This window comes from Rousettus aegyptiacus, unplaced genomic scaffold (genome assembly GCF_014176215.1).
Source record: "Rousettus aegyptiacus isolate mRouAeg1 unplaced genomic scaffold, mRouAeg1.p scaffold_m13_p_2, whole genome shotgun sequence".
Lineage (NCBI taxonomy): Eukaryota > Metazoa > Chordata > Mammalia > Chiroptera > Pteropodidae > Rousettus > Rousettus aegyptiacus.
Window position 1 is genome coordinate 52,803,153 of NW_023416295.1, and position 19,105 is coordinate 52,822,257.

At 34.8% G+C, this 19,105-nt stretch overlaps 1 protein-coding gene across 8 annotated transcripts in view; it reads left to right on the forward strand.

Annotated features, from left to right (window-relative positions):
* Positions 1-19,105, forward strand: part of COBLL1 (cordon-bleu WH2 repeat protein like 1) — a 150,074-nt gene that overhangs the window by 76,129 nt on the left and 54,840 nt on the right. For all 8 annotated transcript variants that reach the window (XM_016152472.2, XM_016152469.2, XM_016152474.2 and 5 more), the window contains one exon: positions 8,187-8,375. In XM_016152472.2, the coding sequence (XP_016007958.2) occupies positions 8,187-8,375 (189 nt within the window). The remainder of the gene's footprint in view (positions 1-8,186; positions 8,376-19,105) is intronic.

The following is a 19,105-nucleotide window of genomic DNA, read 5'->3' on the forward strand; positions in this document are numbered from 1 at the left end:
GTGTGCTTTGGGGCAAATTTTTTAATAAATTTCTTTGTAATGCCCAGTTAAGTGGCAATGACAACTGCTTTGTGAAATTAAATGTAGGGAAAAAAGCACCTGCACAGTGCTTAGCAGTAGATGTTGAGTAACTGCTCATTTTTTTCTCTACCAATTGGCTTTTGCTCATTCTTTTTTTTTTTTTTTTTTTTTGTATGAATGTTTCAGCTCCCAAGGGGATGATAGAGTGTGGTAAAGAGGCTTTAGAACTGACAGCTTGGATTTAAATCTCCACTCCATCGCTTATAGCTAAATTCATTCCTTCACATCTCTGCGCATCAGTGTCCTCATCTGGAACATGTAAATGGTGGCACTTACCTCATTCAGTGATGCGAGGATGAGGTAGTACATGTCAAATACTTAGAATAATTTTCAGCGCTCAAGGGTTGGCTGTTGTTATTGGTAATATGATCGTAAAATAGGGTAAAAGCTATTTTTTGGTATGTGTCCTTATCACATACCACACTGCATTTAATAAATGCTTAGTTTGATGTGAAGGATACCTGCTGCCTCTTTGTTTGATAAATTATGCCAAATATACTTGAAAGATGGTTCCGTTCTTAAAACTGAAAAGGTAACACAGAATTAGGTTATTCTTTCCTCATACTAATCATGATCCTCATTGCTCAAGGGAAGCTACAGCCAGGGCATCTGAATTTTATACCACAGATTGGTTACATGGCCTCAGGGAAGTTACTGAACATCTGAGCAAAATGAAAGTTTCTTTCCACTCTAGAATTCAATCTGTCTGTTTAATCTTTAGTCCTGCCCTCTCCACCCGCCCCCCCTCCCCAAACTGCCCAAATAGGCTGAAGATTAGAATCTTTTCGAGGATTCAATACTTTTACCCATCTGGGTATCTTTGGACTTTGTATACCTCTGACTGGTCACAAAATAGTTTGCGTTACAAAATAGTTTAACATGCAGCAACCCACCAAGCTCTTACTGTCCTATGAATTCTTGAAACTGATATAGCCCTCCATCTCTTCCTCCCTCAATTAAATCAACAAACACTTATAGAGCACCCTACCTTGTACCAGTTAAAGTTTTAGGTGCTAACAGAGAATGAGATAGGACAGGTCCTAATACTCAAGAAATTTTCATTCTAGAGGCTAAGACAAATAATAAGTAAATAAGGAAACAGGATGGTATTAGATAGAGATAAATGTGAAGACAAAATAGGGTTATGTGAAGGCTGTGCTGAGATGGGCGGCACTTCTTTTGAGTGCTTAGGGAATATTTCTTTGAGAAAAAATATTTGATCTGAAGTCTGAATGAGCTCGAAGAGCAGCCAATCTAAAGATCCGTGGTTAAAAGCATTTTGGGCAGAGGAACAGCTGTCCGAGTCTCTCAGATGTGAAGGGACTGGGTCTATTTGAAGAAGGGAAAGATGCCAGTGTGAATTACACAGGAAAAGGCAAGGAGGGAAGGCTCAGAGTTTGGCAGAGACTAGCTCAGTGGTTTTTTAGACTTGAGCATGCATTGGAATCACTTTGGAGAGTTGTCACATGTGGATTGCAGGGCGCTACCCCAGTATTTTCAATTATGTAGGTTTGGGTTAGAATCTGAGAATTTGCATATCTAACAAGTTCCAAGGTGGTGATGCTGCTGCTGCTGCTGTTCTGAAATCACACTTTGAGAATGACCAAACTAGCTCATCTGGGGCCTCATAAGCCAAAAAAGGAATTTGGGTTTTATTCTCAATGCATTGGGAGGCCTGTGAAGGATCAGAGATGTGATGTAATCTGATTTTCGTATTTAAAAGGTCACTCTGACTATTACAGGGAAGAATGGATTTTAAGGGAGAAGATGAGACATAGGAGAGACCAGACAGGAGGCTGTTGGAGCAGTCCAAGCTACAGATATTGTCTCAACTGCCATGGTGGTATCAGAGGAGCTGGTGAAAAGTACACTGACTCAGTATATGTTTTAGAGTTAAGAGCCCACAGGACATGATGATGTATTGGAACTAAGACATAGGCATCAAAATATGCCTAAGATTTTTGCCCAGATTAACAGGTGGTTACTGTAGTGTCATTTGCAGAGATGGGGGAAGTTGGTAGGGGAGGTTTATATGGGAATGGGGATTGGAGGTGAAAAGGAAAATCAAGAGCTTTGGTTATGGGATGCTTATGGGACATCCAAATGGAGATGACCCTGAGATTGTTGGGCATATAAGTCAGAGCTCAACAAATAGGTCAGGGTCGAAGGTGTGAATTTGAGTCATTGACTTGTAGATGGTATTTAAAGCCATGGAGTATGATGTAAGCACTTGGGGGTGAAGGTTGTAGAAAGAGGAAAGGACACAGAAGGAGCGCTGGGGTGTTCCGGCATTTAGAAATTAAGCAAGGAGATGAGAGCATTAGAGAATGAGGAGCAGCAGTGAAGAAGGAAGAAACTATGTTGTCATGAAAAGAAGCCAAAGGGAGAGAATCCCAAGCAGAGGACTTGAGCACCTGTGAAATGTGTCCTAATTGGAACTTAAGAACTTACTCAAATGTGATCAAGATTAGACAGATAATTGTCTATTAGATTTGGACACACATAGGTGATTGGTGCCCTTGACAAGAGAAATGTCTGTTGAGAACCATAATGCCTTGGGTCTCTCCTTGTTGCCTTTCATTATCACCTGTTACAGCCATTTTGATATATTTACTATGATTTGATATTAGGATCATTAAGAAAAAGGACCTTTTGTTGTTCTTAATTGCATTCCCTCAAGCACAGAGCACAGTGTTTTTGCTCATCATTGGAACAAATTTTTGTTTAATAAAATCTCCTCTTATTTCATTAAACCCAGAGAGAGATACTAAGAAATTGTTCTGAGGAATAGGCCTACACTTTACAGTTGAAATGCCTAGGTTAGGGGCCATCAAAACATTGTCAGTTATTTTGAAGAACTGCCTCATCACACTTATCACAAGACATTTTCTGTTTGATCGTCCTCTATATTGGGAGAAGATGGCTGTTAAATTTCTTTTTGATCATTAAAATATAATACTTTAATATTGAGGCTGTATTTTTATATAGTACTTTTCTGAGTGAATCGTTAAGAATAATATATAAATACAGCAAACACATGAGATCACATTGGACTTTAGTAGTTTATTAAGGATGTAAGTATATCTCACATATAATTTAAAGCTGTTTTTACCCTCAAACCAAGAAGAGGTATTTGAATAGATTTAGATTTCTGTTATTTTTATTTCCTCTTTTTGTTTATTTTAAGATATTACTATTGACAGGGATGGAGTAATGATTACCATTACTTCAAATGATTTTGAAGTGCTTTGTAAAGCAAATAATAAAAAGACCAATCAGTAGTAACAGTGGGATGTCAATTGAATTCTGTGTTAAAATAAGTTAATATTTTCTAAATATATTATTACATAATATGAAATTGTACCTTAATTTTCATTATGAAAATTGAATGTTAATATTGAGATGATTTTAATGACTAAAGCAATGATTTTCTTAAGGAAAAATTTATTGTGGCTCGTTATTTTTAAGTCTTGATTAATCAACTTTTGCCTTGACCTAGAGAAGTTTTCTGTCTCAAATATCTTTTCATTATAACCTCCTCTCCACCTACCCTTGTGTGAAATTTGTTATTGTTCACTGTTAAGGGTGAGGGCCTCTGAGGAGGAGAAACTGGTAATCAAACTAGGCCACCGTGAAAAAACGTTTATGGGAAAATCCCAGAAAACTAGCTCAAACATTCCTGTTTAAAAGAGGTGTAGGGGCTTCAGTGGCAGTTACTGAGACTTTAAAATATTAATGAAAATTAGTGTTCTTAAGTAGTAAATTGTAGTTGTTATTGCTTCTTGATTACTTTTTCTTTTTTGGCATTACTAGAATTTCTTACAGTTAGATTAGTTTATAACCCTTAATTATTTTCACTATATCTTTGACTTTGGGTGACATTTAGTTAATTTTGTCATTGCTTCGCAGCATCTCAACCAAAAGATAAAGAACACTGGGAGAGATGCGAATAGGTCAAATGTATGTTAAAAATTTTGCTGGTGAATGAAAAGTCAAATAAATTAACAAAATCTTAAAGCTACGTAGGATTCAGGCCAAATCCAGGCCTCTATCTGGTATTCTTTTCATTAGACTATATTATGTAGTCAGAGATCTGAATAGGTAGACACATTCTTAAGTTGAATGTAAAGGGATCACATTTGGGAGGTAATATATACTTGATCCTACAGGCTCTGCCTGTCTAAATTTTTTTTCTTTTAAGAACTGAGTCACATTTCTTCTCTTTGATACCTGCCTCCACTCCCCCACAGAGCTAGTTTCAGCTTGCTCTCATTGCTCTGAGTTTTGAAGATTACCCATTTGTTTTATGACAGTACTTCTTTGCTTTGTATTTGTTATTTACCTGAACATTCCATCTTCCCTATAGGGTTTCCAGTTTACTGTGGAAGGATCTTGGTCTGATTTAGATATGCTTTCTTAGGACCAAGGTGACAAATGCTTTATTATCTGTAGTAATACTAGAGAAGATTAAGAGTTTTTAATAGAAGTTCTTTGTAAATAGTATTCAACTAGTGCTTTTGTTCTGCTTTCTTTTCTTCTTTCTTTTTTTAAGTATACTAATCTTTAGTACGTACAGATGGGTTTTCATCACAGACTCAAAGAACCTTAGGAAATAAGACAGTCGCACATACACAATATATAAAACTGCGAATCAGAGGAGTTCACTGCAATATGCAGTAGACAGGGAAAACATCCCAAGAAATTGTGATTCAGTCTGGACCTTGAAGGGTAGATTATGTGTCAAGGCAGAGAGGATGAGGAGGGCATTCAAATGGAGACCAGGCTGAGCAACACTCACAGATGGGAAGATGCCTGGGATGATGAAAGCAGGGGATGGGAAGATCATTGCGGCAGCAGGAGGTACCTGTCAGACTTTCATTCACTGCCACTCCTCTTGAAAATCAAGTCCACTGTGGACAAAGTTGTTCCTGCTGGTTTGCTCCCCTGCCTGTGGCAGTTGGGCTTCTCTTCTGGCCTTCTTTATAAAGCTCTTGTAAAGCCCTAAAGTTCCCAATTATGCCTTGGTAATAAATCCAGTATGTGTTTTTCAATACTCATTTTTTAAAAAATAAAATGTAATCAATTAATTTTTAAAAAAATTCAACATAGGTAATCCTGATATAAAAATTTATTTTTTTCCGTGAGAATTTTTTTCCCTTTTCAGTTATATGCATAGGTACCTCACCTTTGTGGGAAGTAGTCATTGAATTTATTTATTCAGTAAATATGAGTGGCTACTATGTGGCAGGTATTGTTCCAGAGATTCTATGCATTTGCAAATGCGTGACAGGCAGTAGAGACAAATCCTTATTCTCATGGAATTATTTACTCTTTAATGGAAGGAGATATGGTAAACAAGGATGTTAGTTGCTGATAAGCCCTAAGGCAAAAAGTAAAGCAGAGAAATAGAAACCTTTATCTTAAGGTCAGGCAGAGACCCTTTAAAGAAGGGTCCTGAGTCGGGAACATTCTAGGTATGTTCAAGGATAAGGCAGGAGTTATAGGATTGGAGTGCAGTGAGTCTTGGGAGAAAGTGGGAGAGACTAGACTGGAAAGGCTAGAGGTAAGGGAGGAGAGCTTAAAGGACTCTAAATGTTATTTTGGGTGAGGTCAGAAGCCATTCCAGGGTGTGAAAGGAAGTGCAGTGATCCGACTTATGTTTTAAAAAGATCACTCCAGCTGTTAGGCTGGGACATTGAGAATAGAATACAAAGTGACAATGTCAGGAAGGGGGATACCAGTTAGAAGCTTGAACAGAGGTGTTTGGTGAACAAGGCCGTCGGTGGATTCTGGGTCTAATTATAATACAGTATAGAGCTGGCAGAATTTGTCGAAAGATTGCATTGTGAGTATGTGTGTGAGAGGGGATTTTTGGTGCAAGCAACTGAACGAATTGTGATTTACTAAGGTGGGAAGTCTGACTGGGAGAGGAAAAGATGTGATTTGGAGTAGCTGGGGAGAGGAATTACAAATTCAATTAAGCTGGATAGTCATCTGAGTCCAGATGTTGAGTAGGTGTTGGTTTTACAAATCTGGAATTGAAGGGAAAGAGCCACGCTGAATATTTGGCATTTAAGATTTTCTTCACGTAGATTTTGTAAAATTCTTGTTATATTTATTGTAAGAATATTAAAATTTTATTTTTATTGTTATTAGAAGTTTTTTTCTTTTATTGTATTTTCTGACCAGTGTTTGCTTATGTTTACATAGGCTATTGACTTCAGCATGTTAACTTTGTACCAAGCTACCTTACTGAATTCTCTTATTTATACAAGTTTTCAGTTGATTAACTGATTTCTCCTCTCCTTTGGCCTCTCTGTTGTAGAATTTTACTAAATTGTTCAGTTCTAAACAGTGCTATTTTCTTTCATAGCTCCAATTTGCTTTCCTCTGTCTGAAATATCAATTATTTCTTGTCTTTCCCTGTGAGTTTCTATTCATTTCCTCAAGCCCAACTCATATTACCCATCTGTAAAACATTTGTGGATTCCTAGGAAAGTTTCTCTTCCTTTGAACTTCGGCTCTATCACCTGCATATCTATATTAGAGCAATCATCAAACTTTATTGTATTGTAGTTTTTGTATATATCTGTCAGTTTTGGGGTGGTATGGTCTGGGTCATATCTTTACATCCCCAGTGTTTAGCTAAATCTGCCACATACTGTCTGTTACAGGATGAATGTTTATTGAATACATAATGGTTAATTTCTGTAAACTAAGAATGTTTTGAAAATGGAATAAGTTTTTCTTCATATAAATTTTATAAATTTATTATATTTTAACACTTTTAAAAATTTATTTTTGTTGTATTATCAAAGAAATCTTTTCTAAAGTGCCATATATCTTTGCAATTATACTCTTAAATATTAAAGGCCCATTGTTTTAGAAAATTAATATACAATGTAGGAAACTTGCTTCTGATTTTTTGTTATGCTGAATGCATAAAGGTGCTCGGATTTATGAGACCTTAAATTTAAAAACTACTGAATGGCCAGATAATACGTACTGACAAAGAAGACCTTTTACTTGTTTGGTTTTTATTTTTGCCAGTAAATGGAGGGAGGGTGGAATTAAAGTTCATAGTTTTCTGAATGGAAAGCAGTAGTATTTATTCTTCCAAAAGCCTTTCATAAAGGTAACATTTTCAAAAGCTCTAATTTGTAGTACTTTAAAAAACCTATATAATTATTTGTAGTTAAATATAAACTATTTTCATGTTTAATTTTTTCAACCTATCAAATCATTGAATTGGTCTTTGTGAATTTTTTCAGTATGTCTACTACCTATTTCTGTTATAAATTAAGGGGTTGTCCCAGTAAGTGACACTGAAATATATTTACTAGAATGATTATTTATAACATTTTTTCATTGAAACAGAAAAATAATTTATCAAATAACCAATCACAGTTCATTGTTCATTGCTAAGCGCAGTGGGAAATACAACATGCTTCTCTCTTGTAAGGGGTTGTATATGTAGGGAGAGAGATGAACCCCCCCCCCCCCAAAAAAAAAAACCTATATTTATGGAACCTATTTTTTGTGCTCTATAGAGGGCGACACTGTGTAAGAGGTGGGTGGTGGGGGAGAGGTTGATTTCGGCTAGCTTTGAAGGATAGGTAAGTAGAGTTTATCTGGATAGAGAGGCAGAAAACACTGGAATGGAAACAAATAGAATGAAAGGCACAACAGTAAAGCTATTATGAGGTGTGGGAATGAGATGCTGATCATCTTGAAACATTAAGGATTTTTGTAATTTGCCTCATCAAAAAAAATGTTATACTTTTGCTTTGCTATAGTGAACACATTAATTAAACTTAATGGAGGCAAATATCAAATCTCTTTGTTATTATGTTTCTTTTTATTACCAAGTAATATAGGCATATTGTTGAAAATAAACAAAAAATGCTGATAAAAAAGGCAAAAAATAAACTTTGTAATTCCATCATTCTTAATAAACTAACATTTAATATTTTGGTGCATTTTTTCTAGATGTGAAGAACATATATATATTTTTTGTTTTTTTTTTTGTTTTTATTAAAGTAGATAATATTAGAAAGTTACTTTTAAGATACATGTATTTTATTTTGTCTTTTTTTCAATTTTAGGAGAAAACCAAAAGCCAAGGCACCACTTCCTCCAGCTGAGACCAAATACCTTGATGCCTCTTCAGTTAATGATTCTGTAGAATCCTCTACTTTCATCACAGAACAGAAAGAGAGCATGATAGATAAAGACATTGAACTCTCAGTGGTTCTACCTGGGGATATTATCAAATCTACTACTGTTCATGGCAGGTATGATGTAGCAACTAAAATACCAGAACTTCCCTTTCTTCTCTTGTCATTGAAACCCTGTGTTGTATACTTCTTTTTTCTTTGACAAAATACTTAATCACTCAGTTTAGTTATTTATTTAAAAAAATGCTAAAAGATATTAGAATTTTTCTAATAATGCTTTAATATCAATACTATGAACTCCACAGCCCCAGGTCCTGTGACTCTTGAAATTCAGAACTATTTTATATTTTGTTAATCATTTAAAATTTAAAAAAAAATAGCCTTTCCCAGAGGAACAGTCATCAGTTATATTAATTTTGTAAGTCAGATTTACAAAAGCAAGCCAATGACTCATAAGAAAACCCATTCCCTTCCTCTCGAAGTTACTTTTTTTTGAACTGTTTTTCTGAATTCGATTTTCCAGAAGTTACTATTACTCTTAAAATGTTATATTTTCTTTATCAGAACAGATAAATCTATTTATAAAATTAGCAGAATTTTTTACATCATTGAATGATTTAATTAATTTACTAAGAATGTAGATAAGTTAATAGAAATGTGAAATTAAACTTTAACCCAGCAAGAAGTGAAGACGTGATTTAGGAGACTGATATTTTTAATACTTACATAAAAATTGGAAAAACTGAATAAAGCCAAGTGTAATTTTCCAGTTTGAAGTGGAAAGTTACATGAGTTGTACACTTGGTCTTGTTCCACCTTTCACCTCCAACCACCTGTTTGTTATCAGGAATCCTGTTTTAGACATTTAAGCTGTTTTGACGTTAGTACAGTGTGTGTGTGTGTGTGTGTGTGTGTGTGTGTGTGTGTGTGTGTGTGTGTAGACCAAAAGAATAAGCAACATATGGGTATTGCATTCTTACAATGTCATTTTATCTACAAGAAAATCATTCAGTATAACCTTAATGTTAAAATTTATCAACGAGATTATGTGTAACTTTACAAATGATTGAAAATACATGAAAAGTTCATCATTAGCAAACAATGCACAGTGTTATGTATTGAATTCTGATTAAATTTAAGTAAGTGGCATTTTTCCATTTATTTTGTATTGAAAATATTTGTGGAGATCACACATTGAACTGTATTTAGGAGGTTGAGACACCTGTGACTGTACTGGGTGGGTTTCTGCCTCAGATGCAGGTAATCACTTGGGTTTTACCTCTTCTAGATGAGGAAGGCATCTTCTAAGTTAGAGACAGTGGTCATCATTTTCAATCCTTGAAATAATACCATTGCCCTGTTTTAAAAATAATAACAATGAATGTGGCTCTTGGGGTACTAAAGGCAATTCCTTTTATTTTTCCTAAATTCAAAGCAAGTTAAAAAAAAAAAAGTAAGCATTTTTCTTAGTTCTCCATCAATACTAACAGGTAAAAATTGTTTCATTATCATTTCTTCTTTAATGTACCAGTTGTCTGTTTATATTGCTGTCTTCTCTGCTATCAGCCTTCTGGGTTCTTCCACTTTTTTTGAACCTCAGTATTAGATTTCAGTATTAGAATCTTGATTTTCCTCTCAATCCTGTCTACCATCTTCATTGGTCAAGACTTTTCCACATGCTGTCCTAAGCTAAATTTCTTATGTTTCATTAACTCTGGGAACCTACATCCATAGTCTACTTCATCTGTCTACCAGGTTGGTGGTTTCTCACCAGTGAAAGCTGTCTCATTACTAAGATATTAGGGTTCCCTCTTTGAAAACAACCTTTTCGGCATCTAGCTTATCCCCTTTCTCTTTCTTAATTTGATTTGTTTTTCATCCTCTTTGTTAAGTCTAATTTATGACTGCTTTTCAGATTGCTGCATTTTTCTTTGTATTTAACTTAGATTCTGCATCAGTCATTTCTACTACATTTGTACCTACAAGAACTCTAGATTTTCCTCACCCTTTTGACCTTTTGACCTTTCAGCATGTTTGTCTTCCAGGACCCTAAACCTAAGTAATTTTCCATTAATCGGCTTTTTGTTTCTGGGCTGCCAACTCTTGTTGCATTGTCCCAGTTTTCTTATCTATAAAAATGTTTTATAACTGAACCATTCATAGGATTAAATGAAATAGTATCAGTGCCTGGCACTTATTGGCTTCTCTTTCCTACTGAAAACTTCTTTCCTTAACCCTGAGCAGCTCTCTCCATTTACCTTCTACCCTCAGATTAACCTAAAATACCCCCTCTGTTTCTGGTACCATCTTTGATTTTAAAAAAAAAAGAAAAGAAAAGAAAAAAAAAACTTCAGGGACAACGATTCAGTACTAAATTAAGGAAGTCCAAATTACCATGCCCAGAGAGTGGGACACCTTTGTTTTCTTCTCTTTCAACATTCAGTAGGCTTTTCCTTTGCTATCTCCTTTGTATATCTTAAACTTCAGCCTCATTACTTTTGTTCTACAGATACTCTACTTTTTTCTACTTCGAAACTTTTATGAAAGCTTTTCCATGTGGAGTACCCTACCACTCACATTTTCTCCAGTTAGTTTACATAGCTCATGACATTTTTTTATATAAAGGTTTCCTGATTGCCCCAAAATAAATCATTAACTATGACTTCCAAACTCTTCTGACACTTTATACTGTTGATGTTTATCTTAGATTGTCTTATACTAGAATTTATATGTATGTCTTATCTTCTTCAATAAAACATAAGCTTCATGTAGGTATTATTGCTTTTCTTCACAGTGCTTAATACAGTTTGTGCAATGTAATAGGCATTTAACAAATTTATTAAAATGATTATTGTCTCCCTAAACACTTATCTCTAGACAGAGGTAGCAGCTTAAATGATGTGCTTTGAAGAGACATCTGAATGGACCCTAGTTACTTTCCTAGGATCTTTTATACAAAGATATTTTCTCCAAGTAGAGAGCAAGGCAAGAATACCCAGAATGGGAATGCCCTAAATTCTGATTGCTTTTTAAATTTTGTTTATGGCTGGGAATTTTTTTCTGAAAGAATTTGTTTCATAGCAGTGTTTTTACTAGGGAATTTGATTTAGGGGCTTTGTCCTAATAATCATTTAGGAATGACTAACTTTGCAGATGCTGTGACTAATGTTTTTATATTGTTTTTGATTCAAAGTGGTTATGTGATTCCAAATATCGTAGGAGTTTGATTCTAGATATCTCAGGAGTGAGCCTAGATATTTTAGAGTACAATTCAAGATATCTAAAGAGTGCAATTTGAGGTAACTTGAATGTTGGAGCTGCTGCTGGCCCATTGTTAAAAAAAAGAAAACAATGTTTTAATGACAACAACAAAAATATTCAAATAGAAAAATATATTCTTTTTCTCAAAAATGTTAGCTATTTAATGTGAAGACCCATGACAAAGATTATAACTTAAATTTCTTCATGGCTTTGTTATATAAACAGAACAGGAAAAGTTTTAACAAAATTATACAGGAAATTGGTGGGGGACTAGAGAAGAGTAATTTTAAATAAGTTTAAGTGCATAAGGTTTTCTTTAGATAAATCAGTTTCATATGTCACTATGGAAGGTCTCTAATATAATTTTTGAGACCATCTTATCAAAATATTCTTTGTACGTTACATTTATTTTGAAGTATTATTTCTATGCATTTCCTTTGAAGAATAAGATCAATGTTAGACTGAAATAGATATTTAGAAAACTTGCATGGTTCATTTAACTATTTAGATTTTTTTTTTCCAAAATGTATTCTTGGGGAAAATATTTAGAAAGCTCCACTCTATAATCTTATATAACCCATGCAGAGGTATGCTCAGAATGTTCCATTTGCAAGAATGTGAATGCACAGCATTATCTTCAGAAGAATGCACTTATTTGTACATTGATTTTTACCAAAGAGCTTATTCAGATTAGGGAACACAATAAGTTTGGAGGTGGTAATAGACTTTATGCTCAGGGGAAAACTAAACACTTGTTATCCTGAATTAGGTTGGCAGCCTTCTTCTGGCTTAATGGTCTCTTGGTACCAGAGCTTAGTAATACTGCCTCTTTAGTGACCAAAAGTCACCTTGTATCTGCCATCTTGCCTTTGCAATCTTTTGCTTACATTAAGGGTAGCTTCAGTGTCAGCCTGAAAACTCTTGTGTATTTCTGTGTATCTCTTGACATCATGGATGGTTAGATTGAAGGAAGGAGGAAAGAAAATATTTTATTTATATATATAGTATACTGTAGTATAGGTATATATGTGTCTATGTATATGTATGTATGCATATATGCATATAAATACATCTGTATATGTGTGTTATGTGGTGCTGGTAGGGTAAAGGACCTTTTTTCACCAGACAAAGCAGCTCTGTGCTTTACTAAGTGTGAACATTAAAGGATACTGCTGTTAGAGACAAGCTGCCCAGGGGCTATCCCCCTTAGAAGATGCTATTCTGTACAACAGCATATGTAATGGTGTCTAACAGTACTTGGGAAAAGTTAATTTTTAATGAAAATGTGCTTATAGGCTAAACTGTTACGGACACTACAGAGAATAAGGAAAATATGTGGGTATGTTTGTATATCACCCTAGGTCCTTACCTTATATTATAGTCAAGTATTTGCCCAGTATGTGATTATTCCTCACTGAATAAGTATTTGTTCCTTTTTCCTCTTTTCTCTTTCTTTGGAGGCAATTTTAAATAAGTTTCAATCTGAGAAACTTGATAAAAGATTGATATTAGTCCTCTTTGTTAGCCTGTGGGAGAGTATCTGATGGCCATACTAGTACGTTCTCTCTCCTAGAAGAGGGAAGAGTGGAATCAATGCCATGTACGACAGGAGGAGATCACTCTCTTTTATGTCCCTACCATAGATAGGAATTTGTTTTGATTTGAACAAATCTGAGAATTTCGTGAATGAAAGTACAAATAAAAAAAGCATAGAACTCGAAGTTAGAAATCCCTGGCCCTATAGTTGACATCATAGCTTGCTCTGTTACCTCAAGCAGGTTAACCTTAACTCTCTGGCCTTTGACTATAAAATGGCCCAGAGACATGTCACACATGATTTGTGGCCTGATTTACCTGTCTAGTAGCACCAATTTACAGCAGACTTAAGACTAATGATCTTGAGGTTTTCACTGGCACTCGGTTTGTCAGATATTGAGATCAGTAGAATTTTACATGGAGTATAGTGCCACCTATTGGGAAAAAGGGCTATGAAAAATGCCAAGATAATATTAGATCAAAATGAGTCATGTTTGGCCTTTTGAGCCATGCTTCTCTTGCTCACGCCCACTTCTACATCTGGAAGTGTACTTTCCCTTCCAATAAAGTTTTTCTTTTCTGCCATTAAAAAAAGTAATAAAATAAGAATGAGTCATTTTTGTTAAGCATACTCCTGAACTCATTACTGGATTAGGTGAGTTAACATGATGGTTAAGTAACAACAGAGATGTTCTGAAAATCACCATAACATCATTGGTAAATCTAAATGCATTGTTAGTATGCATTCGTAATCAAAAGCTAGCACCAATTCACCTCACTGTTTTGAGAATTTATTGAAAATGTGCGAAATATTTTGTTAGATATTAGAGCGGATTTAAAATAATAAGAAATAATCTTATTCATACAGTTCAATCCCTTATCAGATGCTTGAAATCTATCTATTCATGATAAGTACTGATTATCATGCATCCTCATTTTCCTGTGACAGTCCCTGTTTGTATCTGTTCTCTCAGAGTAATTTACTAATAGCGCTCCCTTTAACTCGCAGATGTCCCAGATTGGATGTTAAATTACATAGCCACCCTATTGGTAAGTGACTTTGTTTAAACACCTCCAGAGTCTGGAAATTCACTGAGGCAGATGTTGTACATCTTGCTGATCTGAAAGCTCTTTGGTGAATCATGACCTGCATTTTTAAAACCCAGTGGGATCTTTACAACACAAAAATGGAAGTCTCGTCTTTCCTAGCAGGTAGCAAAACTAGGACAAGGTTATCCTAATATATGTCATAAATGCATAAAGGGTTACCAGCAGATTTGGGAATGATTTGATGATGTCATCAATCTAAGAAGAATTGTAGCAGATTGCAGATAGCCTGTTACAAACCATCCACCTCATCTTGCGTCTTGAGTTGTGGTACAATAATGCTAAAATGTAGCTGAAGGAGTATAGTTTTAGAAGTCAGGACATGCTAATTCTGATTGCTCCCTAATTCTGTATATGATCTTCATCTAGTCTTGTAACTTCTATAATCTCATCTTTTTTTTTTTTAATTCATAATGTGGGAGTAGCTTTTGTGATGGTTGTGAAGTTAAGAGTTAGTTGGTATGAAATTAATATGATGAATTATTATTTATTTCTGAAAGGAAGTAGGAAATCTCATAGGGATTTCTCCATTTCAAAGAAGAGTTTTTGGAGCATTAAGCAATTATCTCCCCTCCAGGAAATGATTATTTTATAAGAGAAAAGAATATATAAATAATATTAATGCAAAGCAGACTCAATTAAATAATATAATAAGCCAAAAATTAAAGTGATGTGTTATAGAGGAAGAAGAAACTTTCTTATCTGATTGAGAAACTGATGATCAAGTTCAGCCAGTCCTTTTCAACTTTTAATATTTTGGCCCGAGTTTCAGGTGGATTGCTAGCATGTGCTCACACCTTAGCAAACAGGAGAAAAGAATCCTTCCTGTGGTGATCCCAAGGTTGAACCTGTTAGCCAACTGCAGTTAGCTGCATCAGCTTTGGATAATTATCCTCAACCAAAATTGTTGTTTTTGTAGAAGTAATTTGGCATCTGGGTATATAATTCTAAATGACTATGCTCAAGAGATAATTTCATTTTCTGTGGGTATACTTTGTGAGTAGTTAATCCCTAAAGCAGCCCTGATGCAGAGTCAGTTTAAATGTTAAATGTCCTACTTTTATAGTATTATGGCTCCTTTATGGTAGAGCTACGCAGTCAGTAATTCTCACTCGCAAAATCTTCTAGGGCAGGGTCATCTCTACTGTGCTTTTAGTGCCAAAAGCTTAAGTTTCAATTAAATGCTTTAAGCATTTGAACTGGTCTGAGGCTGTTTTGGAAAAGGTCTTAGCTCAACTTAATGCTTATATCCCACCTCTGTGTAAAGGTGTCATGGCTTTAGACACAACAAGGCTACTAGTCAAATTTGTGAATTTTAAAAGAATGGCTTTTACAACCATATGTTTTTTAAAAAGCTTTTGACCCTTCTTTTAACAATTTTGCCTTTTCCCGTGTCAGATACTGTACAGAGATCTCATTGTACATTGTATGCTGTGCATTCGAGTTCACGAATACTTTAAGCAGAATTACCTAGAGATAAATAGTCATTGGTTCCCATGAACTCCTCATTCAATAGCATTGACTTCACTATGTATTAGATCCTGAGAATAAAGATTGCTAAAAGGTGGTCTTCCTAGAAAGGAGTTCACATCTAGGTATAAATGAAGCATCTTCAAGATGTTATCTTGAAGTCACTCTCCTCCTTAAGGTCTAGATAAAATTGGCCTGAAGCCCTATTCTGCTTCTTGTGGAAAGTTCAATTCCTTGTATAATATTCTTGTGAATTCCCAAGGGTTCATGCTCTTGGAGCCACAGGTGGATTGTCATTTTTAGATTCTTATTTTTTAGTCTGACTTGTAAAATTTTCTTTCTCTAATCTCTCCCAAATCTACCTGGACCTTGTTGATGGTTTGTGGGTCAACAGGAAGAGGTTGGTAAGCATATCACATAGCAAATAATTAAAATGAACATCTAAGACCTCCCGTTGGGTCCTTTCAGTAACACTACCACTTTGTAGTGTCCTTGTGGTGTGGCTGTCCATCATGACCTGCCCACTTAGTAATGTATGATCAGATCACCCTGTGAGGTTGCTTTCAGTCACTGAGCTTCTCAGATTTTTTTCATTGCTCCTTTTTCATTCACAATGGCCACATTTTGTGAAAGGCCACTGTATTGGACAGCACAGATATAGAAAATTTCTATCTTTGCAGAAAGTTCTATTGAACAGCAATGCTCTAGAACATAAACAACATGAAGATGGGTTTCCTTTCTGTTTTTCTCCCTTCATATTTATATATCTAGTCCACTTGGAGCTTGCTTTAGTGTGAAGGATAACTTTTAATTTTCATCAGATAGCTAGTCAATTTTCCAAATATTGGTTGTTGAAAATTTAATTATTTCCCCAGAAATTTGAAATATCATTATTATATGCAGTGGTAAATTCCCATCAGTACTGTGTCTGTTATAAAACTTTCTGATCTGTTGCATGTATCTATATGGGAATAGGAATATTTTCAAAATAAAATTGACTTCTGGAATTATTGAATAAAGAATCAAACCTAGAATTATTGAATGAGAGAATAAAGTCATAAGGAAGTGCTATGATTTTTAGCTGCCTTTTGAAGAGGTATTTTTATTACAAAAATTTAGGCAGTGTTGAGTTTAAGGTTATGATACAGCTCTAGTCAGCATGAAATTTTTTTGCCATGAAATCTGGTATAGTGTGCAAAGATTTATTGATGGAAGGAACATCCAAATCTGTGGAGAATTTTTGTAAGAGTTTATTAGAGCCCAAACTGATGACAGTTGCTGGGAAACAGGATCTCAAATGCTTCTGAGAACTGACAATTTTGTAGTTTCTCTTATGCATTTGAAATTAAGGAGGGAACATAGGAAGATTACATGAAGAGGGGAGAAAACAAGACTGGAATTGGGTGATAGGACAATTAATACTATGTGCTCTCTTGAGGGTGGTTATGATTATTTCAAAGATGTGTTAACCTAGATGCATAAAAACAGTAGACAGGGCTTGCTTACAGCAAAGATAAACTTTTTGCTAAAAAGTTATATGCCTGGGGTGTGACTACCCTCCATGACCTGCCTATTTAGGAATATATGACTGGATCACAGTGTGAAGTTACTTTCTGTAGAACCCCTTTCAACCACAGATTATAGATGATCAAATTGACTGAGGGAATAGGCCATTATTATAATATTCTTGGCTCTGTATTCACACCATTTGTTAAATTAGAAAATTGACATATAACAGATAGAAATGCAATGATTCTTTAAGGCATGTCTCAAGGGTTAAATAAGAAGTGCACTTAAAGAGTGTTAAATTTTTCTTACCTATTAAAAATGAAAAATATCTTTGTAAATGTTTATATGTTTTTACATAAAGGGATATAAAATGGTGGCACAAAGATAGAGATTAACAACAGAAACAAAATAAAACTTTACACTAATATCTACTTTTTTAAACTTTCCTATGCATTTCTAAGAAACTGAACATTTCAGTTTTTTAAATTCTAAAGGACTATACATTTTAAGAAGTAAAAAATGTTTGAGGTGTAAGCTTTAGTGTTTTTGCACATATTACTTGGCACATTTACACAGAGAGAAAAAGAAATATCTGAATATGTCACCATTTACTCAGACAATAATGGACAGTACTCCATTTGGTTGACAGTGAAAATTCTTCTTCCAGCTTAACCCTATTTATAATTATATTGTATTTACATAGACATTGTCTAATCCTTCTTAACCTATTTACTATGAGAAAAAGGAAAGTACCGTTTTCAAGGCTAGAACTAAAATGTAACATCAAATTGCTCTCATAGAGTACTATGTTACCAAAAGATAAACTTCCATAATACCATTATGTAGTTTACCTCTACATGAAATTTAGTATTTACTATCCAAAGCCAAAATTTGGACAATTATGGACAAATTTATTTGTGAGCATACTGGGTCAAGAGGACATAAAACTTCTAAATATTATTGTGCAAGCATCTGATAAAGACATAGGGAACATAATTTGAGGACTGGAAACATATTTCAGAGAACATTTTTTACTGAGGGGCTTAGGGTCTTTTATTTGTTTTTCTTGATATATGTAAAATGGGATGCTACTTGTATGCCGGGGAGGAAAAGGGAGGTGAGGATACTATTATGAAGCACACCTCTATCCTACAGAGATTAGAATGGCCTAATAATAAGCAATGATCACAACAGGTAAGGTTGAAGTAGGGAGCTGAACACTGGGGATAGTTTGAAAATTGATATGAACTGTTGTTTGACCTCAACACCACACAATGTCAGACAGCTAACACATCCTCAGTAGAGACTGCCTCTGGAAAAACTGAACCAAAGAAGCTACAGATCTGGGAACTCCACTCAAGCAGGTGAGGATGAGGCGCATATGAAAACAGATGTATTAAATTAAAAATGGCACGCTGAATGGTGAGATTCTTAGCCTCATTTCCCTGTCAAGTTCCTGAAAGCCAGTAGCCAGGTTCATGTCTCTAGTCCAGAGATTGGAGAATTGTTTACTGACATGTATATTTCCTAGTGGAAAAAAAATAGCTGGCCAGCTGATAACCCTCAGGTAAAGCTCATCAACCTGTACCGCAATCCATGAAAAAAGGACTTTTGCACATCGTTTCAGTGCCTAAGTCTTAAATAAGTACTAATATTTTAGGATTGCCAGACACTTCAGGAAAGCACATAATACACAAGATTTCTCAGTGACTTTCCTTAAGGGCTGTTACGAAAGACTAAGAAACCACATTATTCTGTTGATGGTGTGAATGAAAAAACACAAATCTGTGCCAAAAATTAGAATCTATGGAAAAAGAAACAAAAATTTGGGAAGTGTCTCTGGATCTCAAGTTGAGTGTGCAATTTCCTATAGAAATAGATTCTGTATTACCATTAGTATTTAAAATTTAATAACTGTTTGAAATTATCTCATGTATTTACTTGGTTGCTTTTTTATTTTTAGC